General features: G+C 40.5%; 1 protein-coding gene across 5 annotated transcripts in view; it reads left to right on the forward strand.

The window, feature by feature from the left end:
- Positions 1-27,673, forward strand: part of Cdkal1 (CDK5 regulatory subunit associated protein 1 like 1) — a 560,769-nt gene that overhangs the window by 79,425 nt on the left and 453,671 nt on the right. For all 5 annotated transcript variants that reach the window (XM_047558430.1, XM_047558429.1, XM_047558428.1 and 2 more), the window contains exon 5: positions 3,249-3,333. In XM_047558430.1, coding sequence (XP_047414386.1) covers positions 3,249-3,333 — 85 coding nt within the window. The remainder of the gene's footprint in view (positions 1-3,248; positions 3,334-27,673) is intronic.

Here is a 27,673-nt window from a genome sequence, read left to right on the forward strand (position 1 = left end):
TGTGTCAGCTTCTAGCTGGTTTTACTGTCTTCACTTCTGTCCATCCTCAGTATTCGCAGGGCTGCCAGAGTGGTCTTCCTGAAGTAGAAATTAGCTCATGTTGGAAACCCAGTGGCGGCTTTGTTACACTCGGAGTCAAATCCAAGTTCTTAACTTTCTGACAGACTCTGGGCCTTGCCTGCCTCCGACCTTTCTCTCCCTACTCTCCGGGTGCCCACGCACACTGGATCTTCCCCCTTCCTAGAACATAGCGAGCTTGGTGCTGTTTCCCGGCCCCTCGCTTGTGGTGTGCTCTCCTGGTCTTTGCACGGCAGATTCCTTCCCGTGCTCTTGGCTCCCAGGGAGGTCTCTTTGAATTGGCAGCCCCCAGTTCTCCTGGTTACCCACTCGAATCATCATCATGGGCTGGCACCTGAAATGATCTGTTAATTTCTTTTTGTTTTAAAGTTTCATGTATCAGACTTCAAGACTGCGAGCCCCTTGCGGGGAGGGACTCTTCACAGCCATGTCCCCAGTAGCTTTTCTGGAGCCTGCTCATGGGAGATCGTGAGCCGCTGCAGCTGTCTGATTAAGGCTTTTCAGTAGAGCTGTCTTTCGACAATATTCAGTAAGATGTACTAACTCCAAATTGAGTTAAGAGACAATTAGGAATTTCCTGTGTTCATTGCAGAATCCCCCTCTCTTTTCTGGGGGTGGGGTTCCTAAAAGTTGATGTAATTTTGCCAGCATTTGGTATATTCACAGGGTTCTTGTTGATTGCAATTACTGGACCATCAAGCATAATATTGATGACCTTTATTTTGAAAGCCAACACTGGAAAAATTCCAAGGTGGGATAATTTCTCTTTATTGCTGGAGTTTTCCTTGAGTGGGTCTGTGGTGTGAGTTTTCTAATATTCTGAAGGTAGTTGAATGGATGACTATGCCAGGACCAAAGCTGGCCTCTCGGTTACAGATTTGTTGTTAGTGTTGCCTATTGCTTTTTTTTCTTTTTCTTTTTCTTTCCTTTTTTTTTTTTTTGCGGTGCTGGGGATTGAACCCAGGGCCTTGTGCTTGTGAGGCAAGCACTCTACCAACTGAGCTATCTCCCCAGTCCTTCCTATTGCTTTTTAAATGTGCAATCACTACTTATTTTTAATCATCAGTGAACAGATATCCGTGACTTTTTCTTGTCTGCATAGTTGATTGCTTATAGTAGTGATGTCTTTTAAAATTCAACATTTATTCAGTAAATATTTATGAAGTGACTCCCATGTACCAGGCACTGAAAGAAGTGGTGGGGACATCGCTGTGAACAAGGTAGAAGTCCCAATCGTAAGTGTGCCTTAAGCACATCACACTTCTTTGCAGTTACTTCAGAAGGTCACATCATCCTCCAGAGCTTTAGGAGGCTGGCGGAGGGGCCATGCACATGAGGTCTCCACAGCATCCCATGTTCCCCATTGCATCTCCACCTGCGTGCGCATCCAGTCTTCCATGCTGTTTGAAAGTCTGTTCTGTACCTGTCAGAGAACAGCAGCTTAAAACACAGTCTTCAGTATCTAAGAGAGTGAAGGCCGCCTGGAACAATGAATGATTTTAAATCAGAACTGGAAAGCGGAAGAGGATTCTCTGCACAGTTGTTATGGGAGTGCAGGGCAGAGGCATTGGACAAGCCTGCAGCTGACACTGAAGGGTGGGCCCCAGGGCCCTGGTTGGACAGGTGCGTGCAGGGAGAAATGAGTATCGAACTCAGGGCGGGAGGTGGCTGGGTCTGCGTAGGCCGAGTCTGGATCCTGGGAGGACTGGCTGGGGTCAGACGGGTATTGGAGGAAGGACCTTTCAGGTGCCTTATGGGGAGAACTCTGGAGGACGCTAAGAGGAGGTTGACAAATACTCTGTTCCAGCAGGGAAGTGACATCGTCAGATTAGTGTCTCAGAAGGCTACTTGGTGAGAAGCCAGACTGTGGGGTGGTGTTGGGGGAGTGGGAGGGAGGCGTGCGACGAGGTGGGGGATTGCTCGGGTGACGGTGGTAGCGCCTTTCCCTCGCTTTTTATGGTTTCAAGAATTTTTCCATCTTGCCTTTTGTTTTTGTTAGATGGACACGATACCCTTATTTTTCATGTGGTGCTGAGGATCGAACCCATTCCTCACGTGCCAGGCAAGCACTAGACCACTGAGCCACCCCTGCAGCCCCTTGATCCTGCCTCTTTTCAAAAAAATTTTTACCATCATTTTTTAAAATTGGTGAAAAGAAGTGATTGCCAATTTGCAGCCTTTGCTTGAACCTGTCTTCCTGGGGGAGAGTGCATGGAGACATCTCTCTGTTCTGAAGTCCCTCAAGTCATCCGTCCCGGGCTCCTGTTCTTACTGTTGAAGCACCGGGGGGTTCAGTTTTTGCTTTCCTTTCTTTTTGTAATCCTCTTTTAATGTATAAGGTCCTTTTAGGCAACTAAAGTATCTAAAGTGAAGGTAGAATAGCAACAAACTTGTATGTATTTTTAAATTCATTTCAAATAAGCTTGAGTTTAGATTATTTGTTATTGTCAGTGGGAGCATTGTGAGAGTGTATTATGTACACGCATGTGCAAAGAACCCACATACATAGTAACTGTATTTAATCAAAGTGGCGATAGTAATGAAAGACTCATTTTGAGGTGACATTAATTTTCAAGGCAGACAAGTTATATTTGTAATAACTTCTCAAGTCACAGAATACACAATGTATGCCGAAACCTGGCCTGAAAAGTGTTGACATTATAAATGATAACTTTTTTTTTTTGGTACCAGGGATTGAATTCAGGAGCACTTAACCACTGAGCCACATCCCCAGCCCTTTTTAACGTGTTGTTTAGGGACAGGGTTTTGCTGAGTTGCTGAGGCTGGCTTTGGACTTTCGATCCTCTCGCCTCAGCCTGCCCAGTTGCTGGGGTTACAGGTGTGCGCCACTGTGCCTGGCTAACGGATAGCCAACTTTACGTTCAAGGATCAGATTAGGCCAGTGTCGCTTTGGTTTTGGAAGTGGTCGGTTGGCCCTCTCAGGGAGGGAGGGAGGGATTGCTGTGCTTGTTACGCTGACTCGCCGAGGGACGCACAGAGCAAGCCTTCGTGGCCTCTGCTGCGGATGGCCCTCCTCCTACGCCCGCTTCCTGCCTCTGCCCTTCTCTCCCGGCAGTCCCGTGCCACTGGGTAAACACGCGGGTGTGTTTGATTTGATGAAATGTGATACTTAACTTTTCTTTTTTGTGCCTTTTTTTTTTTTAAACTAGAAAATGCATCCGATGCAGATTTATGGCTCCTGAACAGTTGCACTGTAAAAAACCCAGCTGAAGACCACTTTAGAAACTCAATTAAGTAAGTGGAACTTGTTCTGTTTTCCTACAGTTAATAATCAGGGTAAGAATTAATATCAGCCAACTGGCCTTTAAAGTTGCTGGCATCAATATAAATATTTAGACTGTATCGACGTCTGAGTTGGGCTTGTAAGATTTTACCGTTCTGAATTTGGAGGATGAAGCTTTCCTGGGGACTTCATGGATGCGACTTGGGTGTTTGCCGAGTTGCTGACAGGTGATTGAAGTGCACAGGCGTCAATCCTGTGGTCCTGAGAATCCAGATTCAGCTCCTGCTGCTCTCCTCTGCCCTGCCCGTCAGCCCTACTCCTTCCAGGGAGTTGCAGGGCGTGGGACAGACAGGCACAGGGGCCCTTCCTGTGCTGTGCCCTCAGGTGGACGTGACAGTGGCACCCTTGGATTCACGTGTGCTCTGGTCCTTGTCCCACCCACCTCCTTTGGCCCCTCCTCCTGTATTTCAGCCTTTCCAACCCTGCTGGCACCTTTGCATTGGTTTTGAAACCACCCTCACTTGCCCCTGTGGCTGGTCCTGTTTTCTCCTGCCTTCCCAGCCAGACCTCCTCAGATCGTCTGCTTCTTAAATTCACTCTTATATTCTTTCCTCCTTGTTGGTTTTATTATGAAATCTATCGTACAAACATGTGCAGTTTAAAATAACACCTGACACCATGTGTAGGAACTGAATCTTTTCAAGACCATAGAAACCCTGTGTGTCCCCCTTTCATTGTTCCCTAGGAGTCCTCTCAGCCTCACTTCTGTGAGTCGTTCTTTGCTACCAAGGGTACCTCTACACAACACTGTGTATCCCTATTTTGAACTTGATGTACACTGGGTTTTGAGATTTTCTTCTTTTCTTCACATTATACATTTAGGTTTATCTATTTTGGTGGGTGTAAAATAACTCTGGCTGTTAACAGTATTTCCTTGAATCAATTTGCTACGATTTGTTTATCCATCGTATCATCGATGTTTTTGTTTTCCCTGGTGGTTTGCTTTTCCTACCCTCTGTCTCTTCTTTGGTACTGGGGATTGAACCCAGGAACCCAGGAACTTTATACTTCTGAGCTAAATCCCCAATCCCATTTTTTTTTATTTTTTGAGACAGTCTTTCTAAGGTTGACCTGGAACTACTTATGACCCTCCTGCGTCATTGGGGTTACCTGCGTGTGCCACTGCTCTGACCTGGTATTTTGCTTTCATGAACACTGCTTTCTAGTGCACATAAGAATTACTTGAGGAAGTGCACTTAGGAGTTCCAACTTCACTCCATCTTCAGGTGGTAATGCCAGTCCTTTTTCACAAATGGATGCTCATTCATACAGTACTGGATGTGTATGTTTGATGTTCTCTGTTCTTGGTAATAATGATACAAACAGGTTTCTATATTTTTATAAATCTGGTGGGGATGGTACCTTAGTGTTGTTTTAATTTTCATTTTCATTATCAGTAATGAGCTTGGGTATCTTTGTATGTTTACTGGCCATTTGGGTTTTCCTTTTTTGTGAAATGGCTTCATAGGTATTTTGTCCATTTTCTTGTGAGTTTTTTTCTTTTTATTTTGTGGCAGTATATCATATGTATCCTATGTACTAACCGTGAGATATCACCATGTTGCAAGATGTTACAAATTTCCAATTGTGGCTTTTCACTCTTTAATGATATCATTTGATGAGAAGAAATGCTGGTTTAAAATTCATTAATTCTTTTGGTCTGTATTCTTAATTGTTAAAAAGTCCTTACTGTGAAGCTATTAACATATTCTCCTGTATGTTCTTATAGTTTCATGATTTTTAACTCTTGCATTTAGATCTGTAATCTACCTGCAATTGATCTTTTTTTTTTTGTTTTTCTAGTATGGTCCTGGGAAGTGGTCCAATTTTATTTTTTTCCTTGTAGATATACAGTTGCTCCAGTATCATGGTTTTGTAAATTATGCTTTTGCTTTTTATCCATATATTACCCACTCTGACATAGGTTGAGTGTCCATAGATATTTGGGTTTGTCTCTGGGCTGTTCGGTTTCATTGATGGATTTCTTCATTCTGGTTCTTGTTCTTTTAGTCTTAAGTAGTAGAAATTTATATTAAGTCTAGATACTTGGTAGTGTTCGTACTCTTATGTGTCTGTCTTATTTCTTTCTTGCTTTTTGCCTTCCAATACATTTAATACCTTTTCTAATTAATTTTTTTTTTTTGTAGTTGTGTATGGGCAGCATGTCTTTATTTTATGCTCTGCCATTGAGCTACAGCCCCAGCCCTTTAATATCAGTTTTTAAGTTCAACAAGGAATATCTTTGGGATTGTGATTGTGAAGACATTGAAGTTTTAGATGATTTGGAGATTTGAATCCTCAATTTTGTGTTTTCCCATCCACACAAAGGTACACATACAGGTCACTTAGTGACGAGATATGTTCTGAGAACTGTGCGTTTAGGTCACTTTTTCTTGGCGGGATCATCCTACAGTGGCTTACACTGAATTGACTCTGGTGTTACCAGGTGCTATAATCTTTTGGGGACGTTGCTATGTGGTACCTGTCTGTATTTAGGTCTACTCTGACTTTCTAAGGATTAAGAAATTTTTAAATGTGGCTCCTGTGTATCTTTTACACTCACCCACACGTCGTAGTAGATATTAATTGCTTCAGTATCATTTAAAAAGAAAAATCTTTCCTTTTATGTGGGTGGTATTTTAAATCTTTCTACTTCTGTAACTGATAAACTTAAAAAAAAAAATCTCTCTTTTTGACATTGTTTTCTCCCTTGGTTTGCTCCCTTAGATTGTTTCTAGAAGCATGTGAAGGATGCTTGGGTGTAAGGACTAGTGTATATCAGTCCTGTTAGGCCCGAGCTGTTGTAGTCAAGGATCTGAGGTGAGTTGGAAGGAGAAGGAAGGAATTCTTATACTTGGAGTGTTGGAGGTGACTCCAAGGTCTCTGGCTACAGGAAGGAATTTCAGAAAGGGAGTTCCGTGAGGGAGGACATGTTTTGTTTTTGAACGTGCTCTATTTGAATTTACAGTGGAATATTTTAATAGGGTAATGGCTGTGCGTGGCTTTTCTGGCATTATCTTGTGCGTGGCAGGCGCCGTTCCTTGCACTTTATATGAGTTGTGTGTTACGTAGCATAATTCCATAATTCTTGCAGCTCATCAGAGTGGTAGACTCCATTTTTTGTATTGTTTTAAAGATGAAGCAACATCTGTTTGACAGATGAAGTTCTTTAGGGCTGTTCAGTTCATAAGCGGTGGAGGTGGGATTTTCACCCAGGCAGTCCATCGTGTGCTGTTTAACCATTTTATTTTTCTTCCCCAGTGAGGATGTCACTAAGCAGTTGTAGACTTGAGGCAGGTATCAGTGACTTCAGCACTAGGAGTACACACTGAAAAGAAGTGATGGTTGGGTGTGGTTCCTCCTGAGCTGTGGTGGGAGGCGAGGAGGTGGGGCGGAGCCTGGAGGCTGGCTGCTGCTGGGGAGCAGGAGAAGGGACGGCTACGCTGGAGCAGACATGGATCCACCAGAGGCCGTTCGTTTTGGAGAATGCTTTTTTTATTTTCTTTTCTCAAGGGAGAAGTCTGCCATACTCCCAAATTACGTTTTTCCCTGTAAGAAAGAAAAATTGATATAGAGATATTTTAGTGCTACTGCTACCCCCGAAGAATAGAACCTGGAGAATATGCTTCCCCAGTTTATCCATCCTGTAAGACAGCTGGAGGGTATTCTTCTAGACCGTTGCTGAAAGTTTATTTAAGCGTGTGTGTGTCAGTGGGTTTGGTTGGGCACTGTGTGTGAGCTGGGTTGTGAATGTGGTGCTCGGCGATGATGCGGTGTTGGAATGATTAAGGGAGGTATTAATGACACGGTCAACAAGCTTGCAATTTTAATACCACAAAGCTAGTGGTGGCAGGAACATGTTCCTTTAGTGTATGGTTCTGCTTGATTGAGAGAAAAATTAAGAATATTATATTTTAATGACTTTGAAGCCTTTTGATCATTATAACTAGTTCTTCCTAAGGTAGCACTTTAGCTACCCTTGGATTTGTTTCCAGAGTAAACATCGTTCTGTAAAAGCCACAGTGACAGTTAACATTGAGAAAACATCAGAATCGGGGACAGCGCTGCACGTGGAGATCGGGAGTGACAAACTGCTGCCGCCGCTCAAGCACCTGGCTTCATTCAGGTGCCTTCACGCTTCTTGCCACCTCCTGGCAAAGAACAGAGCAGCGGAGTCGTTGGTACACCTTGCTGTGCCCGAGCCACAGACTTGTCTGCCCTCCCCCCGTAGCTCCGCCTCCCCCCTCAGTCTCTCGTATGCATTTTGTGTTTTTATTTTTATTTCTTTTCCGAGAGCGAGGTCAAATCGCAATCAAGGCGAGTACAATGGTACGTTGCTTCTTCCTCTGCCACACCCAGTCCATTTTTGCCCAAATTCATGTACAAATTTGCAGTAGTCAGGTGGGACCCGTTTTCCTGACCTGGACCGCTTACCCGCAATGCTAGTTTGCACTCCGTTTGTGTTGTGCTGGGTGGAACCCAGGGCCCTGTGCGTGCCAGGCAAGCGCCCCGCCTCTCCTCCTTGGGTCGTCATCTCCTATCCGCTTTTCTTTCTTTCCAGTGTACTCTTAGTTCTTAAGAGTTGTTTTGTCTTTAGTTATTTGTTGGTTCATTTTGCCTCATGAGACACCAGGCAGAAGACCCTAACATTGTCACAGGAGCAAAGAAAAAGAACAGAGGTTTTTGTGTTTTGTGTGGTAGATACAGTCTCTTTAAGATCCAGGAATTAGGGGCTGGGATTGTGGCTTAGTGGTAGAGCGCTTGCTTTGCACATGTAAGGCTCTGGGTTCGATCCCCAGCACCACATAAAATGAATAAAATAAAATAAAGATTGTGTCCATCTACAACTGAAAAAAAATTAAAAAAAAATTCCAGGAATTATGATTTCATCATAAGACAACCATGGACTGAATTTTATTCGTTCATTTTTTACCTTTCCTAAGGTTTTACGGTGCTTCGAGATTAATAAAAGAATAGAAGTATAGCAAAAATAGAGGTAAGACTGGCTTTGCTGGGCTCCCTTTTGAACTCAAACGCTTTTGCCTGCACTGATTTGGGAGAACACGTGCAGGGCCTGTGCTTTATGATGCAGCCTGTTGGTTGCAAACTGTTTCCCCGAGAGCATTTCTCAGGTGCCCTGTCCTCATTCTCTCCATTATTCCAATTTGATTTAGACAAGATGGCCTTTAACTTGAGGGGTTCTTGAGTAAATGGAAAAGATCAAAAGTTTCAAAAAAATAAAATTTGCTCCTAATGAGAGTATCAAATAAGAAAAGTCCTTTGACTAGTGCTTTATAGAAATGTGGGATCTTTTCCATGCCACCTACGGGAGGTCATTCAGAGGCTGGTAAAAATAAACACATCCTGTGTGTTCTGTATAAATGACAGAAAGAATAGCCAGCTTGCTTTGATCATGAACTGACAACCTCTGTTTGACCTTGTGCATTATTAACCCAAATGGGCACTGTGGTTTAGCTATACTGATAGCGGATAGACAGTCACTCTCTCTTTGAACTGCCTTTGCCTATAGAAATAAATGGTGATGCCGAAGGGATGGTTTGGATTCCTTGCAAGAACAGTTGAAAATGGAGAAGTGGAAATAGAGGAAAAGTGTCTGACAGAGACGAGACCTGCTTTGTGTAACATCGTTTTTATAGTTTCTTGTAAATGCTCCATATATAACATTCCATTGAACAAACTTGTAAAGTGTTGGATGCTCATTCCTACTGTGAAAGTATTCTTGTTTTATGTAGATTTGTCTTTGAGTTCTTATTCATAATTTAAAGTTGGAAAGGTACAGGAATATTCCAACTAGAACTTATAAAATAAATTGCCTTCAAAAATGCTGACTAATTAAGAACAGAGAAATGTCTGCCCTTTCAGTCAGTAATTAATTATGCAGTTTAAAAGCAAATAAAAAACCCCAGCTATTTCTGTTGTTAACCAGATTCACTAGTAGCTAGGTTATTTATTTATAAATAAAAACTCTTGGTTAATTTTTAATTAAAAAATTTTGGCATTAGAAGGTAAGAGCACATTGGGTTTTAGTTTGACTTCTGCAAGTTATTTCCATTTGCATGTACTTTTTAACACTGTTATGGAGAAGTTTGTGTTTTCCTTGGTGGTTTCCATTTTGGCTTTTCTCTGGTTGTGTGGCGGCTGTGGTTCACGTTTGGTGGTGGTGTGTAAGTGTTGGTAAACAGCTGCAGTGGAGTAGTCGTGTTTCCTGGTCACAGTCTCATTACTTCAGCCACCATCACCCAACAGAGTTTCTGGAATAGAAAATTCAGAATGTTGCACTGTTTCACTTAATAGGCATTGTTGATCAGGAACTGCTTCTAAAACGATTTTCTCTTTTCTCCACAGTGCCATGCTTAATATGAACTTGTTTTGTTACCATTTCCATTGTTCAGATGCTGATGGATGGATTTCTTCCAAGTCTATTTCTGACCCTTATCTTCTAGAATCCAAGCTTGTGTACTCCAGTGCTCTTTGGACTTCTCCACGTGGTGATGCATGGAAACCTCAGCTCCCTGTGTCTGAGCCACTCCCTGGTTCGCCTTGCCCTGTCTCCAGCTGGTGTTTCCACTGCTGCCGCCATCTTGTTTGCTTGCAGCCAGGTGTTTTCTCAGATGGCTAATTTCTGAATCCTCCTTTACCCATTCTCAAGGCTGCTTCCTCCTTCCCTTGGGTCCAGGGTTGGTGTTGTGCTGCTGATGTGCTGATGAATGTTCTTGGAACTTGCAGTAACACTGTGTCCTCTTGCTTCCAATGGTCGCATGCCAGGCATATGCCTGTTGAATGTGATCCTTTCTTCACCCCATCTGCTCCCGTCCTGGGCATGGTCCTCACCGTTGTCCACTCTTACCATTGCAATAAGTTTTGAAGCTTATTCTCAGTTGTGTTTCTGTCCCAGTTCATTCTTTCCCTATCTTCAAACCCTTTCAACATTGTTCTTTCCTTTTGAGAACACAGACCTAGCGTCTTAGTGTGACAAGGTGTTTTAGTTTGCTACTTTCCTCCCTGCCACCTTTCTCTGCCTCTCCCTGTGGATGTTATCCTCTCTCCCAGCTGTGGTCTTCAGAGCACCTGTTGTGCTTTGTATGCTCTTCCGTTCTCCCTGGACTGCCCTCTCCCCCTCTGTTAGACGTGTGCATGCCCTGTGCATACCCGCACCTACCTGCTCACCCCACCCGAGTCCTGCAGGGCACCTTTGGCACTTGGGTCACAGGCAGTGCCACCCTCAGTGCCCACACAGGTGAACACCTTGGGTTCTGGCTGCATCCGCCCCGGGCCAACATCTATTGTTGCATATTGCATTTTATTATTTTAGTATTTAGCTCTTTGCTAGATTGTGAGTTTTGATGTCAGGATATTGACCTCAGTGAAAACCCTTTTTCCACAGACTTCGACTCTTAGACTACTCTATAGTGTTTTCCATTTTCCTGCAAAACAGAGACCATTAACAGACTGCTCATCCACTCTTCTAAGAATGATCCCTCAAGATGGCTGAGTCCCTTGTCAAAGACTGGATATCTGTTTCCAAAAAGGGGAAGGAACATTCTAATTTTCAAATATTGTATCAAAGGGTCCTCTATAAAAAAATGTGCTGCTTTACTTTTTATATTTTACTTACAAAAGAGAGAAACCTGCCTTGTCATAGATGAGGCGAGAAGCTTGTGTTTGTTACCACTGGTCCACACTTGTTTCCCCACAGAATCTGTGAGAGGGCCGGGACACTTCTGCCTTGGAGCGGCCTCCTGGCATACTGGCAGAGCGGGGCTGTGCATGGCAGGCCCTTGTCCTGCCCCCTGAGCTCAAGAACTGGGCCAGCTTCAGAATCGCATTCAGCTGGATTAGTCGAAGCATTTGAGTCAGCACATAAGGAGGGTGAAAGAAAACCTGGTAGCCTTTGCCCTTGAGTTGGGCACACGATTATAATCACTCCATGCATGTTTGTATAATTAGGTTCAAGTGATTCTTCCTTTTTTGGGGAATGGGGAAAGAGTTTAGCAACCATCATTCTGTTATGGCTGCACCAACAAGTTACAGCTAATGTATTGTTAAGAATATTAGAATTTGTATGACTACATTGCTATGTTAATATCACAACATTGCCTTACATCTGAGTATCAGATTGTCCAGTTTTGATGAATGAGCAAAAAAGAGCAGATGTACCACCAAAATTGAAACATCAAAAAACCCACAAACAATTTAACCAGCTGTTGTGAGGGAAGCAGTAAATGTTTTGGAAGGATCAGCTCAACTTGGGATGGATCTCCTGAGAGGGACAGATCTGTAAGGCTGGTGAGGTCGTCTCTTCTCCATACAGGTATCCGTGGTCTCTGAAACAGGGCCTGGTAAATGGGGAGCATAGGGCATTTTGTTGATGTGACAGATGGCGAATTTCTCTGGATAAGTTGGTATTCATGGGTTCGGGCTTCGAATTCAATTTATTCACATGTGTTGATGTTTGTCACCATACTGTTTAATCTGCTTTCTGTGGTAGCTGGAACTTTGTAGTCTTCCCCACCCCCTAGAGCTAGTTTAGAGTTAATAATGGTATCATTGGAGGAAGAAGCTTCCTGGAAACATCAAATGAGGAGGTTTTTTGTGGATTCCTGAAGTGAGGGGTGAGAGTTAGGTGTCCAGCGCTAATTTTTAACGTGCTGTCCCCTGTGGGCTCTATTTGTCCCCTCACCATAGAAAATGAGAGATGAATGGAAGGAAGGTAGAAGATAATCACATGACATTTTCCAGTGAGGGATTAGATTGGAAATAAACTAGAAAAGTATATTTCCGAGTTGAGTGTATGTGTGGTTGACTTTTAAAAAGAATAAAACAAAATGAAAGAGTAAGCTTACAGTTAAAAGATTAGTAACTTAATTTGCAAATCAGGAACAGAAAAGCAGTTCAAGGGTCGTAAATCATTTAAAAATGCAAAATTGAGTTTTGTAGTTATCTAAAATCTTTTTTGGAGAATAGTACTTTGCATATTTCATGATTACTGTCACATCAACAGTTGCTTTGTTTTTGTCATTTTATGCAAGAGAGTGAGTCAAAGAGGTCAGTGTATTATGTACTGGCAACAGCTGGCTGATAGCACTGAGTACTTACGTAATTAAATATATGTGTTGGCTGTTGTCCTAACAGCTCTGTAGGTGGAGGCTCCGGAGAGCGTGCAGAAACTTGCTCTAGCAGGATTAAAGAAGAAATCAACATGATCTAAGCCTGTTCTTTCAGCCAAGAGTGATTTCCTATTGTTTTGGTTTGAAAGACGTTCTACTTCTTCTTGGTGTGTGTGTTTATACAACAGAGAGGGTGGGGGGAAAGGACTCGCGGATTTTTCCTCCCCTTAGTCTGTGCTCCCAGCATGACAACATGATTTTTCTTAATTTTTAGTCACTCCACAGTGTTTATAACTAACTGATAGTAAATGAAGTAAAAGAAAGATGTTTCCTTTGAAACCATAGTGCATACTACTACAGTATCAAATTTTAACTGTTTTGGATCCTTACTTCTGGTTGCACTTAGCTTTCGAGTTCTCTGGGCCACATTCTAAAGTGGCTTAGGTTTTAGAGGATATTAAGGCCTTGTTTCCTGAGACCCTGGGGAGCTGGATAGGGGCTGCAGGGCAGGAGAAATAAGATCCACAGGTAATACGCAGTTCTGCTTTCAGCTGATGAAGGTCCTTTAATACTTTCAGGTGTGGATACAAACTCTCCTCAAAGTACCTTTACCTCTTGAATTGTTTTATCACTCTAAGGCTGCAGCCAGTCCCTGTCGCACATTGGAAGAAGGTGGGGTAGCACCTTTGTGGATGTGACTGTGTGACACAATCCACAATTGTGTGGCTGCCCCACATAAATAACACTTTTTGGTACCAGGGATTGAACCAGTGGTGCTTAACCACTGAGTCATATCTTCAGACCTTTTTTATATTTTATTTTGAGACAGGTCTCACTAAGTTGCTGAGGGCCTTTCTAAGTTGCTGAGGCTGGCTTTGAACTCCTGATCCTCCTGAGCAGCTGGGATTACAGGCATGTGCCATTGTGCCCAGCAACTCTGTATTTTAATGATCTCTTTATCTGTATGTACCTCTTTTCAAAGTTCCCTGGGGGCAGCCACTGTGTCTTTCATCTGTATCTCTGCACAGAGACAGAGGGTGACAATGATAGGTGCCCAAATGAATGCACCAGCTCACGTTTACTTTCTCTGTTCCTTTATCTTCTGGATCGCCTCCACCCCTGCCTCTGTCAGAACTAATGTCTTCCTTCCTTTGCAGATTTTCATGGATTTTTTTTTTTTTTTGTATTACTTTCTTATGACATTGAACTTAGGTTCAGCTACATGTTATAGAAAACTTAGAGAGTAGAGGCTCGAATAACAAAATTTAGTTTTCCATTATGCTGCAAAGTTGCTGTCCTGGTTTACCAGTTCAGCATGGGAGGGCTGCAGTTGCCATAGTTTTATTGGTCTTTCCCTTATGATTGCTCCTCTCTGGCCACTGCATGCACTTTCCCAAGAGGAGGAAGTGGCAGAGGAGGCATGACAGCTGAGACTGTCCCTCCTTTTAGGGAGCTTTACAGGACATCCTGTGCTTGCATCTCATTGTCTGGAACCACCTCAGAGGACTTCCTCTGTTTGTAAGAGAGGCTGGGAAATGGGTTTCATTTGTTTTGTCTTCTTACATTGTTGTACCCAGTAGAATTGGAATTCTGTTACTAATGAAGAAAGGGCCAGTGTTCTAGAGGCTAACTTGATGTCTGTGTTACCGGTGTTAACTTGGGGACAAGAAGTCAGAATGGCAGTTATTAGGAATACAAACAATAATAAATGCTGGGGAGGATGTGGAGAAAAAGGAACATTTACACTGTTGGTGAGATTATAAATTAGCACAACCATTGTGGAAATCAGTATGGAGGTTTCTCAGAAGTAGGAATGGAACCATCATGTGATCCAGCTGTACTACTCCTAGGTAATTGTCCTGAAGAATTAGTCGTCTTACTACAGGGATACATGCATACCCATATTTATAGCAGCACAATTCACAACAGAAAAACTATGGAACCAGCCTAGGTGTCTTATTAACAGATGAACGGATTAAAAAAATAAGAGGTATATATACTCAATGGAGTTTTATTCAGCCACAAATATGAAACTGTCATTTGTAAGAAAATGGACAGAACTTCAGATGATTATGTTAAACAAAATCCAAACTCAGAAGGTCAAGGGTCATGTTTACTCTCATGTGGAAGCTAGAGAAGAAAGAAGGTAGAGATGACTGCATGAAAAGCCAAAGGAGATCAATAGAGCAGAGGAAAGGGATGTGGGGGAGGTGCTGGGGAGTGAAATTGGCCGAACTATATTGTTATATTGTGTGCATTATACACCACATGTACACATATGTATAGGTCACCATTATGTACAGCTATAATGCACCGATTAAAAAATGTGGAGGAAAAATAATCATGTAAAGGAAGGAATTTCCTGAAATGAATATGAACTAAAAAAATTGCGGGGCAAGATAGGCATTTTACTTATCCCTTAACAGGACCAATGAATTGGAGGAGACTACCATGTTTGTGAACAAAAGATCCTCCTTTCTCCTACTTTCTTTACTCCAACATTTAAGAAATAACAGTTGACACTCAAACTTTTCCTCTTTTTGTTTACCCTGAGCAGTCTCTGATGAGGTGACAAGATACACTGGAGATGACAGCTGAGATACTGTACACACAGACTTCTTAAAAAATTGGGATTTGCATTTATTTTCACTCTTAAATGCAATGATCATATTCAAAATGGAATTTATAAAGAAAGTATATTTCATTGTTTCTGAACTCTAGCTCCATGAAGCATTTATTATAATATCCTGGTTTAGAAACTAGAAATGTTAAAAGAATTTAGACAGAAAATTAGAGTTCATAATGATTATCATAGAGGGTCTTAACCAATTGGAAAAATAGGTTGAACGATTTAAATTCATTTCCTAATTAAATGTTAGTGAAGAGGATTTTGTATAATTCTAAAAAGATTCTTATAGCTGAGAACAATGTTTTATTTTTCTAAGATAGAAATTTAACCTTTTATGTTTAACCTAAAGAAAATAGAGAACGAGATGAAACTGGTGAAAGTCTAGCCAACAGGAAGGGATTGCTGTGCACGTTGTCTGGGTTGGAGTTAGTAGAGGGGTCAAGGATGTTCGATTCTCCTCCAGAACACGTTCTGCAGGGGTGTTGCCTGTTCCTCTACCACTGGTCATGAACTGCCTGGGCGTAATTATGGTCTAATGGCCCTTCCTTTGATGTTTTTCTCATGGTGAGTGTATGTGTATTCCTGTGCGCCCCCCACCCCCGTGTCTGCATTAAGAAAGAAACTGACATAATCACATGATAGAAACTGTTTTGGGAAAAATACAAATTAAAGTGAATGTCAAGGATCTCTTTAACAATATGTTTTAAAAGTCAACAGCTCATCCTTTGTGCCAACCAGTGATGTGCTTTCAAGCTCATAAATTTCTTTTCTATTACAAGAGGGATCAGATAAGCAAGTTTATAGCAAAACTAAAAAGTTTAATTTGGTGCTTTCCTTAAATGCCTGTCAATATTTTATGATAGTTACTGAAGGGAAAGACATGTTTTTCTTTAAATGAGAAAATGGTTTGAGTCAACATACTTTATAATTTGGTTACCCATAGTTTAAACATTGATTCATTGTTTTGATGTTTTTCTCATTTTACTGAATAACAAAGAAATTGTGTTAATGACCAAGTAAGTTTTAAAAATGGAAATTATTCAAAAACATGAGAATGGAATTGGTGGATATACCATTGAGAGAATTCTGAGAAACTTTAAGTTGCTCTTTCTTATAGGTTACAAGCTTTTTGTTATCTTGTCATTTCAGATACTTGTATATAGAGAAATTTGAAATAAACCTATTTGGTAACCAGTAATGGGGGACTTGAATGGTACACAGTATAATTTGGACCTTTAGAACTGAAAGTGGTCATGGTTCAGTGGTGCCAAGAGTTTGACCCTCATTGCCCCACTGCCACACTGCTGGCGCCTTCAAGCTTGGTCTTGGAGAACATGGGTGCAGCTGAGGTTTCTGGGTCATGGGCAGAAGATGGCCTGTGTTGGTGGGATGGGGAGGAGCCGAATCTCTGGTTCCAGTGGTGATGGAGAGGGGGACCCAACACCTGGACTCTGATGGGGGTGGGGTTTGTCGTCTTTTACAGATCTGGGGCAGTGTTTTAGAAATTGATCAGAACTATTGATACCTCTATATAATAAGTACTTGGCAATACACCCTTTATTATTCCAAAGTGAAATCCATGAGTGTTATAACCTACCTATGCAGTAATTACAAATTGGTTAACATAAAACTCCAAATGGAATTAATATAAGGGAAAATAAAAAATGATAATATGTATTTCAGGGTAGAAATGCTCAGGCATGCAAACTTCAGAAGATTTAATGACCTATGTAGAGAAGCCTATGTGAAAGTCGGAATGCAGTATGATATTTGTGTAGCCTTAACAGCTTAACCGAGAGCCCCGGTGCCAAAAGCTTATTACACTCTTCTGAAATGGGTAACAACTCTTGTGAAAGTTCTTAATAAAACAAAGCATGCTCTTCCCTGTCTTTTCACAGAAGTTGGATTCCTGAAACTAAAAGAAATGTCTTGTATAAAATGGAGCTGGGTTCTAAGGAGTTAGCATAATCATGCTTTTGCTTTCATGGTTGGGGACATTCAGAACCCGTGCAGTACACAGGATCTTCTTGGTAAGGGAGGAACCCATGCAGTGGAAGATGCCTTGCACCTGACGTCTGACCATGGAGTGGCCGTTGCATCCTCGATGTGTGTCTAAACCAAAGAGATTCAGTAGGTTAAAGTACCTAATGATTAAAGTTTCTATGTGGACTGAACTCTCCCCCGCCCCAAACAATAACAACAAAACCCAGGAGAATAGGGACACCCCCCGACACACACATACTTAGGTATATATGATATACATTGGGATATACGTGACATTATCTACATGACATTACATGTCTATATGACACATGATATTATAAATGTTAAAGAGTGCCTTAAATTTGACAACTTGATTGAAAAATATCCAAAGGATATAAAGTAATTTATGGAAGAGGAAGTGTTAATGCAAATAAACTTGTGAAGATTTTCATTTTTACTGGTAGTCGGGGAAATAGGTTAAAATGAGATCCTCGCCCCCCACTAGGGTTTTGAAAAATAGGTTATTTGCTCCTGAGAGTGTGGGGTGATGGTCTGCCCTGATGCTTTGCTGGTTGGAGTTTGAATAGCTCTGATCTTCTGGGAAAGCAACTTTTCAATAAATACTATAAAAATATGTAAGCTCCTTGAGCTAGCAATCCTGTTTTATGTTTGATCGATAGGAAAAACACCTGGTGCCAGGGCACGAACATAATATCATTTGTCACATCATTATTTATAGTACAAAGAGTGCTGTAGCGGATTTCCCTTATGCTGTTTTAGGTATTCTCCTCTTCGGACCAACATTAAGACTCTTTATAGCTTCTGGTCTTAGAATCCACTCACCTTGAGTTGCCCAGGTGAGAAGCAGCATGAGGATCTATCTACCACTGGGTTTCAGAGCATCATCTGACTTATTAGTGATTGTGATGACATTACCCTTGATTGAACTCTTTAAAATACACAAAAATGTGCCCCGAGATGTTTTTGAAGTGTCTGGATTCTACTTGTTGCTGATTAAATATTTAACTAGCTCCTTTTGTCAGTTAAGATTGAACTATGAGAGCTTTATCTTACCACTCATATAACAGATCACTTGGCTCATCTTTCTATTTTAGGGCTGGTCAGAAGAGACAAATTTCAGATCTTAACCTTAATGTAATGGGTTTGGTGCTTTTATTTAAAGCAAATGTTTATGTACTGTGACCCCTGTGTTAAATATGTATGGAATGCTCCATTGGTGGCAAATATTTTTTTGCATTTGATTTCAGTTTTCACTGTCCTTAAAAGTGAAATATACTTGACTTCAATGACATGCTTAAGGATTTTCCAAAGCAATGATGTTTTGCACCACACTCAACCAACCATTTCATGTGATACTCTAACAAGCATGGGTATTCCTTAATTTGAGAATATTCGTTGAAACCTGCTACATGTTAGTCTTTGGCAATTCAGAGTGTGACAGAACGCAGTCGCTGATCTCAGGAGATGGCGGGTTACTAAGAGAGCTGCCTCAGCCAGATGGTGACAGTGGTCATCGCCCTTTGGGGCGGTGGTTCCTGAATGGATAGGAATGTGCTTCATTTTTTAAAATCTTGGGTCTTATTCCAGTCTGCACTCAGGCTGACTCCATGTGTCTTATTTACAACTCTCTTACCTACCAATAAACAGAATGTATCATCCCAGAACAGGAGCTTTCAGGGAAGCCCAGCTCCACCATTGATTGATCTGGCAGCCCACAGATGTGAGCAGAGAACCCTGGCCTAGCTGCTCTTCTGTGTTTTGCTGCGTTCAGTGTAACAGCTTGGTCTTTGGTGAGGTTATGAAGTTACCAGCTTCATTAAATGCTTGCCTCAGTTTCAGATACCGTGTGTAGAGGACTTTTTTTTTTTTTTTTTTGCAAATTTTCAATTTCAACATTATTTTTGGTACTGGGAATTGAACCTGTGGTACTCTGTCACTGGGCTGCATCCCAGCCTTAAAAAAAAAAAAAATTATTTTGAGACAGGGTCTCATTAAGTTGTTGAGAGTGACCTTGAACTTCTCGGCCTCAGCCTGGCTAGGCATTGGAATGGTAGGTGTGTACCATCGTGCCTGACTGAACGTACTTTTGCACTAATAGAAAGTTGTAAGAATGGCACACTGAAATTTTGTATATTCATTCCCCAGGTTCCCCAGATGCTGACATTTTACTACATTTATTTTACTCTTGATGTAGGTAATATATTTTCACAGCTAAAATTTCAAAAGAAACAAGCTTTGTCACCAGCCATTCTGTGCCTTTATCATAGTGTATACAAGTGGGAATGGGTCCCTTCCCTCCCCTTCCTGTTTCCTCCCTCTTTGTTCTCCAGTTGCTCCTGTCCCTCCCTGCCTCCCTTTCTTCCTCCTTCTGTAGATCTTGGAATAATTTGATATGGGTGAAAAGTTTCCTCCTTCTCTTATTCATGGATCCATGCTTCTGTGTATAGATTCACAGTGTTCTAGTTTATATACCTGAGATTTTATTTATCCACTCATCTGTCAATGGGCGTTTAGTTTTCTCCCTAATAATTGACTATTGAGTATCGTTTATAAAAAATGTTTGGCTGGAACTTTAAGCAATTTTTAATTTGCATATTGAAATAATATACCTACTGAAAAGTTGCAAAATGAGTACAGAGCCTTGCTTAAACTTTTGACTCAGCTTCCTCAGTGTTCAAAAGTTTTATATAGCCATAATGCAATTATCAAACCAGGAAGTTAGTGTGGACACTAACTTTTGTACAAACCCTATTCAAATTTTGTTTTTCTCTGGTTTAGGATCCAATTTAGGATCCTACATTTGCATGTGGTTTCCATGTCAGTCTCCTCCAATCTGGGATGGTCCAGCAGTCTGTTTTTTATGGCCTTGACACTTTGAAGAATACTCATTAATGATGTTCCAGAAGATTGCTCCACTTGAGTTGGCCCCACATCTCCTATGATTACATTCAGATGGTATGCGTTGCATCAAGTACACAGGTGTGATGAGTGTTGTGTTCCTCTTGGTGTCTGTCACACCAAGGAGACTTGGACCATTTATGCATCTCTGCACTCATTAACTTTAATTAGCTTTAACATGTAGTAATCAGGTGTTAATTTTATTTAAGATGGTTAACTGTCATTTTTCTCCATCGTTAGGTTAACTGTCTTCATTTTTGAAATCAATATGTATTTTATGATTCTTTGGGATGCAGTTATCCTGTCCATCACTCTTTAACCCTTAGAGTTTTAGCAACCATTGGTTATTCTTACAACCATCCAAACATCGTTATTCCTGTAATAATTGAAACTATAGTACTTACTGAGTGGTGGTTTTTCTATTTCCAGCCTGCCTTCTACACTTAGTAATGGGAATTTTACTGTAAAGAACAATTTCTTTCCTCCATTTGTTTACTCATTCATTTATTTACATCAGAATGTCTTTAATGTTAATTATGTTATGGGATGTGATTCATTACTCTCTTGTCATTGCTCAAGTTGCTTCCAGTTTGGCCAGTGGAAACTTCAAGTAGGTCTCTGTATCTTTTTTCTTCTTCCTGAGATCATATTTTAATAAATAATTAAGCTTGACTTTGAATGAGACTGGCACAAACTTGATTAATTCTTTTTAAAGCCATCTTACCCATTTTTAAGTGTTTAATTGGTATAGTCAAGTCTGTTCACTGTTACACAGTGCTTCTGTGTCCTTTAATACACTTTCATCGTTGGGACATTTCCTTACTAGTTGGTTCTGTAAAGATGGTTTGGGCTCATCTCATTTTCCTCTAAGTTCTAAAGTGGGCCATTTTTCCAAGGATCCCTGGTTCCTTTGATTGGTGAATTGCATCATGAAAGGTACCCAAGAACTGGGCACTTGGTATGTCATTGCTGCTGAGATGCCATTGCTTTTAAGTAGAAGTACTCTTTCTGGATGGAAATAGGAGATGTATGTGTGTATACAAAACTCTAAAGCTATTTTTGTTTTCTTTTTGTATGTATTCAAGAAAAATGAGGTTCCGCTTTTCTCTTTGCTTATTTTTCAAGTTCATGAGACTTATTCTAGCCCTTTCCCTTTTCTCAGATGTACATCTATTCCGTATCAGTGAAAAACACAAATCTCATGTGCTAAAATATATTTGTTTATTCCTGTTATTTGTATAGTTTCACAATTACCCATCCCCCTGTGAAAAATAAATTTTACCAGCTAGAATATAATATTCATGCCCTTTTTCCCTTTTTCCCAGTACTGGGGATTGAAACTAGGAAACTAGGAGTACTTTATCACTGAGTTAGAGCCCCAGCTTTTTTTATTTTTTATTTTAAGACAGATTATTGCTAAGTTACTGAGGCTGGCTTCAAACTTGTGATCCTCCTGCCTCAGCCTCATGAGTCACTGGGATTATAGATGAGCACTACTGGCCCCCTCTTTTCAGTCCTTTTGATAAATTACTTAGATTAGTTCTCTACTTTGTCATCCCAATGTGATTTTTTTAATTTGCAGTACAATTTTGATCTGTTATCACATGTATTCCAGTATGGACTCTGCCTTCTTTCTAGCTAATTTTTTTTTTTCTTTTGAGAATGTGAGTTGAGTGGTGATTTTTCTGTTTTGATCATACTGTTTACATTTATTAGAATTTTATTATAAGGAAGAATTGTCTCTTATCACTTATTTACTTAGTCAGTTATATACTTATGTCAGCATAGACCCATTTTTTTCATTGTTGTTTTTGGGTACTGGGGATTGAACTCGGGGGCACTTGACCACTGAGCCACATCCCCAGTCCTATTTCGTATTTTATTTAGAGACAGGATCTCACTGACTTGCTTAGTGCCTCACTTTTGCTGAGGCTGACTTTGAACTCTAGATCCTCCTGCTTTCTTTTGGCACTTGTTACCTGTGAGGTTTTATTACATACAATAAAGAAAGCTGTGTGGAGTCTGTTGTCATCATGGTGTGAGGCAGGGATCTGCGCTTGCCCTTGTCAAGCTGTCTGGGTGTTCTAGTGCTCTGTGAGATGCCATCTCATCATCCCACATGTCCGCTTAGGTCTCTTTGGGGCATCCTGTTGTTCTCCACAGGTTCATTGATTTGTTCCATCCACATTGGTGTTCTGGAAGTTCTATTTATATTATGATGTGACATTTGTTAGGACTAATTCTGCCTTGAAATTTTCCTTTATTAAATATTTTTCTGATTATTCTTTCATATCAATATTTTTCAAAGGAACTTTGTCTTATCACAGTTCATGAAAAATCTAGTTTTTACTTTTATGGGTAAACTAGAAATTATAATAAATTGGGAGAAGTGACATTTTTATGATGTTGGTTATCCTTTTCAAGAACAGTAGGTGACTTTACATTCATTGAGGCCTACTTCTGTGTCTTTCAGCAGTGTTTGATTGTATCCCAGTACAGATTTTGGATGTATCTTATTTTAATTATTTCTTCATTCTTTTTGTTTCTGTAGTAAATGTTTTTTCTACCTCATATAGAGGTTTTCTCTATCATTTTGACCTGTTACTCTTTGTCTAAATGAAGGCTAATGTTTCTTTATGTTCATTTTATATTATCCTATTTAACTGAAGTTCTTTATAGTTTAAGTTAATTTTTATCATCTTTCCCCAGCTCCAGGATTCCTCAGTGCACTTTTTATCTGCAAATGGTTTTAATTTGTCTTCAATTTTTATTATTCCAATTTATTTCTTGTAAAATTTCATTTGAAAATACAGGTATTTAATTAAACTAGTGGAGATAGTGGATAATCTTGTCTTGTGACTTGTCTTACTGGAAGTGACTTCAGTGTGTTCCCCATTAAGTAAGATGTTGGCTTTGGAATAAAGAGTGTGTATGTCACTTTAAGAAACTATCCACAAATTTGTTTTCTTAGAGTTTTTATCAGGTGTGGGTGAGTCGTTGTGTTGAGCGTTTTAGAAGATGATGAAATCTTTTCCTCTTACATTTATTCATATCATGTATAATATTAGTGGGTTTTCTAATGTCAAAGCAACCTTGCAGTGTTGAGAATTCTTTGTGATGTTTTTCTTATTGCTCCATTGATTTCTCTGTGCACACTCAAAATATTAACATTGATACCCATTGATATTGGCATATAATTTTATTTTTCTAAAATCTTAAGTTCAGATATTAACATTGTACTTCATAAAGATAATTAGGACATTCTTCATTTCTCACATTCTGGAACAATTTATAGATGAGTGAAAATGTCTGATCTTTGAAAGCTTGGTAGAATTCCTCTTGTGAACTTACCTGGGTCATCGTCTTTTTTGTGGGATGATTCCTCAATATTGTTCTACCTCTAATGAGGATAGTTTTGGTACTCCATGTTTTTGTAAGAAATTACCTAGGTAATTGCATTTTGTTTTGTTTTAGATATTTCTGATGACAGATTTTTTTGCAAAATCATACTTGGTATTTTTTTTTTTTTTTTGCTTTCAGCAGTTTTTAACTTTTTAAAATATTTTTTTAGATGTTGATAGACCTTTATTTTATTCATTTGTTGATAGTGGTGCTGAGAATGGAACCCAGTGCCTCACACATGGTATGCAAGCCACTCTGCCACTCAGCTACAACCCCAGCCCCACTTTTTCTTTATTTTTGAAGCCTAAGAGTTTATAGGATGTGCCCTGGAATTGTTAATTCCATGTAAATTCTGGTTAGCCCTTTCAATATGTTTTTTTTATTTCTGGAAAGTTCTCTTGGATTATAGTTTTAAATATTGGTTTTATTCCTTTTTGTATGTGTGCAGGGGAATGTTTCTGTCATGAACTCAAATTTCATGAATTTTTTCCTCCTTTCCCATTTTCTAATTCCACCACTTTCTCTTTGGCTTACTCCTTCCTGTATCTCATTTTTATCGTCTTGATGGCTTTCCTGCCTTTGTTTAATACTCCCTATTAAATTTTTATTAGAGTTTTAGAATGGAACGTGTGTTAAATTGGATAATTTTTGGGTGGGCCTAGTTGGGAAGGTTTTTTGGAGGCATAAGTCCAAATCCAGGTCTCCAGTGAATTCTAGGATATTTATTCACAGTCAATAAAGGAGAAACATTGCAGACAGAGTAGGAAGCACTCCAAGAAAAATTTTGGCTCCTGCTGTTCCTTCCCTGCCTGCTCTATAGTTTTGGCCCTGCCTTCTCCAGGTGAGGCCTAGATTAGTACTAGGGTGGAGATACAGTGAGCAGTGTTTGGCCCTCTTTGAATCTGGCTCACAAAGGCTCCTTTACAATTAGCAGCAGTGGATAGACTAATTTTCCTGTCAGTTGTTAGACTTTGCGGCTGGGAGATAATCTGACCGCCATTGTTATCCAGGCCATGTGTTACCTTGGGTTCATACTGCCCTCTGGGGAGACCCTTTGACCATTTGTTCAGCAAGTCTTGATCATCTCGGGTTGCACACTGCTAGGCACTGGGGATGTGGTCCCTGTCTTCAACTGTAAATGGGACTTCTGAAAGGAGGGCTTTGGATCTGGTTCTACTGTGTGAATGCGCAGCTCCTGAGAGATGACATCAATACCACTTTTGAAACTTATTGGGAGAATATATTTTTAAGAATACAATGGAATTAGCAATGTTAATTAGATTAGATTAGATTAGATTAGATTCCCAAGTGGTGGTGTTAGATTTCAAAGTTGCAACCTTATGTTTGAAATCAGTTTTTTTATAAATACTTACCAATCTAAGGAACACTGAGGAAGAATTTCCTGCCAGTAAATCACTGTTAGCCATGTTCAGTTCCTTATATTCACTTGCTCAAACCACAACATTCTAGCCCTCGACCTTCTGAAGGATGAAATGGCTCCTGTAGGATGTCACCTCTGGAATCATTCATTGTATAAGCAAGGTTTTGTTAATAGTGAATATTGTCTCCCTCTGTGTCTGTGTTTCTTTTCTTTTTAAAAATAATATATGGGCTTTTTTTTTGTTTTGTGTTTTGATTTCTTGTAGATGGACTCAATACCTTTATTTTATTTATTTTTATGTGGTGCTGAGGATCGAACCCAGTGCCTTGCATGTGCAAGGCAGGTGCTCTACCACTGAGCTATAACCCAAGCCCCTCTGTTTCTTTTGAAAGCACTTTATTCTGATTAAAAGAAAATCTTTGCTTTGTAGATATGGCTTCATATACAAATGTGGCATGACAGGCCCTTTTGGATCAAATCTTGAGCCTTAAAAAAACGTTGAAAGAAATACAATTTATCAGTGCTGGCTCTGTTCAGCAAGGTGAAGCTGTTTTATCAGGCCAAAATTAAAGCATTGCTCCTTGTTCCCTAGTCCACAAAGAGGCATCTTGTTTTATCATCAGCACTTTCTGACATCGGGATGTGATTTTAAGAAGATAGCATAACAGCTTTTGACACCAAAGACACTGAAGTATTTAGTACCTTAAATGAACAAGTGGCATTCTGCAGACACTGGGAAACAGGGAAGACTTCAGTTCTGCTTATCTTACTGCAGAATCTTGGTTAGTTCAGCTCAAGCCTCTTCCCTGTTGCCTGTCTTACCTCGGTTGTTCAGGGTTGGTGTGAATGTATTCCTAGTTCTTCTAGAAAGTGGCCTGTCTATGAAGATGACTCCTACAAAATGTACTACAAAAAGTTGTGATGATAAATTCCGAGTATCAGCTGTCCTCCAGATGTTTCTAGGCAGTGGTGGTTCTGTGCCTGCCCCACCTTTGGGAAACCCAGTTCTCCCTGCTGCTGCTTTGTTGGTCTGACAATCCACCTGCCTTGTGCTCTGACTTGGGTCAGACTCTGCCCGAGTTGAAATTTGAGATTCTTTCCATTGTACTGTGCTTTGCAGATTTATTGAAAGTAATATTTTATATCAGACATTGCTTTAGGGGCCATGGATAAAAAGATGAATAAAGTATCCAGTGGCTTGGGAGGCTGAGGCAGGAGGATCAGAAGTTCAGAGCCAGCCTCAGCAAGCAAGGCACCAAGCAACATAGTGAGATCCTACCTCTAAATAAAATAGAAAACAGGCCTGGGGATGTGACTCAGTGGTGGAGTGCCCTGGAATTCAATTCCCAGTACCCACCACACCACAATTAAAAAAAAAAAAAAAAAAAAAAAAATCAGAGTCTCATCTACTTTTGGATAGGAAAGATAGCGTGCCAGTTTCCATTCGCAGTTCTTACCACTCCTGATCTGCCTTTGCCTTGCTTGTAGCGTGAACCAGGCCCTGCGGTAGTTGCCCATGGTTAGCTAGTGCTCTGATTTCTGTGTAGGTAGAGGGTGCCAGAGGGAAACTGCAAGGTTGGCTTCAGTAGGAAGGCATTTCTCTTCAGGGTTCCAGTCCCCTCAGTTTTCATTTGCTGCAGGAGCCAGCGAGGGGTGTGTGGAGGGCTGGTGCAGCTCACAGGGTAGTATCAATCTGCCTCCTTTCCAGTGACGTTGCAGGCTGGCTGAGTCTGCTTAGGCTGCTATAACAAAATCCCATAGGGTGGGGAGCTTATAGACAACAGAAGTTTATTTCTCACAGTTCTGGAGGCTGGGAAGCCTAAAATCCAGATGCTGTCAGATATAGCGTCTGGTGAGGACCTGCTTCCTGATTCCCAGATGGCACTATATAGTTTGTCTTCAAATGGTGGAAGGGGCAAGGTAGCTGTGGGACCTCTTTTATAAGGATACGGATCCCACTGATGAGGGCTCAGCTTCACGACCTCATCACCTGCGAACACCATCACATTTGCGATTAGGTGTTGGCATGAGAAGATGTGACACCACCGTTTAGAACATAACAAGAAACTCTGGTTCTTGCTATAGCAGTCACTGTCCCCGGATGACACTTTGCTCTTATCCAGATCCAGCAGCACTTCCCTCTTAGTCTTCCCTAAATCTCCAGCCCAAGTTAGTTAACTCACTTCTTTGAAGCATTCTGAAGTTGCATAGTTGTACGATACCATGTCCGATTGTGGTTTTTTTTTTTTTTTTTTTCCACATAAGAGGGTTTATTAAGCAAACAGAGTGTCTCCCTGCAGGGTAAAAGAGAAAATGAGAGGAAAAGAAAGGGAAAGAGAAAGGGCACGTGCAAGAAAGAGTGTGAAAAGTGAGGAGAGAGAGAGCAAGTGAGTAGGAGAGAGAGAAAAGCATCCTGACTGTGTTTTAATTCTTGTTTAGGTTTTATTTTTTTCTTGAGAACTCTGAGCTCTTTTTTATTTCAGTATCTTCAGTGCTTAAATTGCTTCTCAAAGACAGAATGAATTGATGTAAATCTATTCCCCTCTTTACCCCTTCCTTTCACTTAACGGAACATAGTTTCTGAGGGAAAATAGTTATCTTTTATTATGCAGAGTCTGAGGCAATTTTATACACTTTATCTTATTTAATCTCATTTAAACTTAAGAGAAAAAGTTTAGAGAAGTATCCAGTCCTTGAGTTTGTGGCTAAGAAGTGATGGAATTGATTTTTAAACCTCTCATTTTGACTCCAAAGATCCTTAAATATGCAGAAGAGGTGAGAAGTGAGGTGAGTCTCGGGAGTAGCACCCTGTCTTAGGTTTCTAGTGCTGGCCGTAGTGATCCAGCATT

The sequence above is a fragment of the Sciurus carolinensis genome, chromosome 7 (genome assembly GCF_902686445.1).
Source record: "Sciurus carolinensis chromosome 7, mSciCar1.2, whole genome shotgun sequence".
NCBI lineage: Eukaryota > Metazoa > Chordata > Mammalia > Rodentia > Sciuridae > Sciurus > Sciurus carolinensis.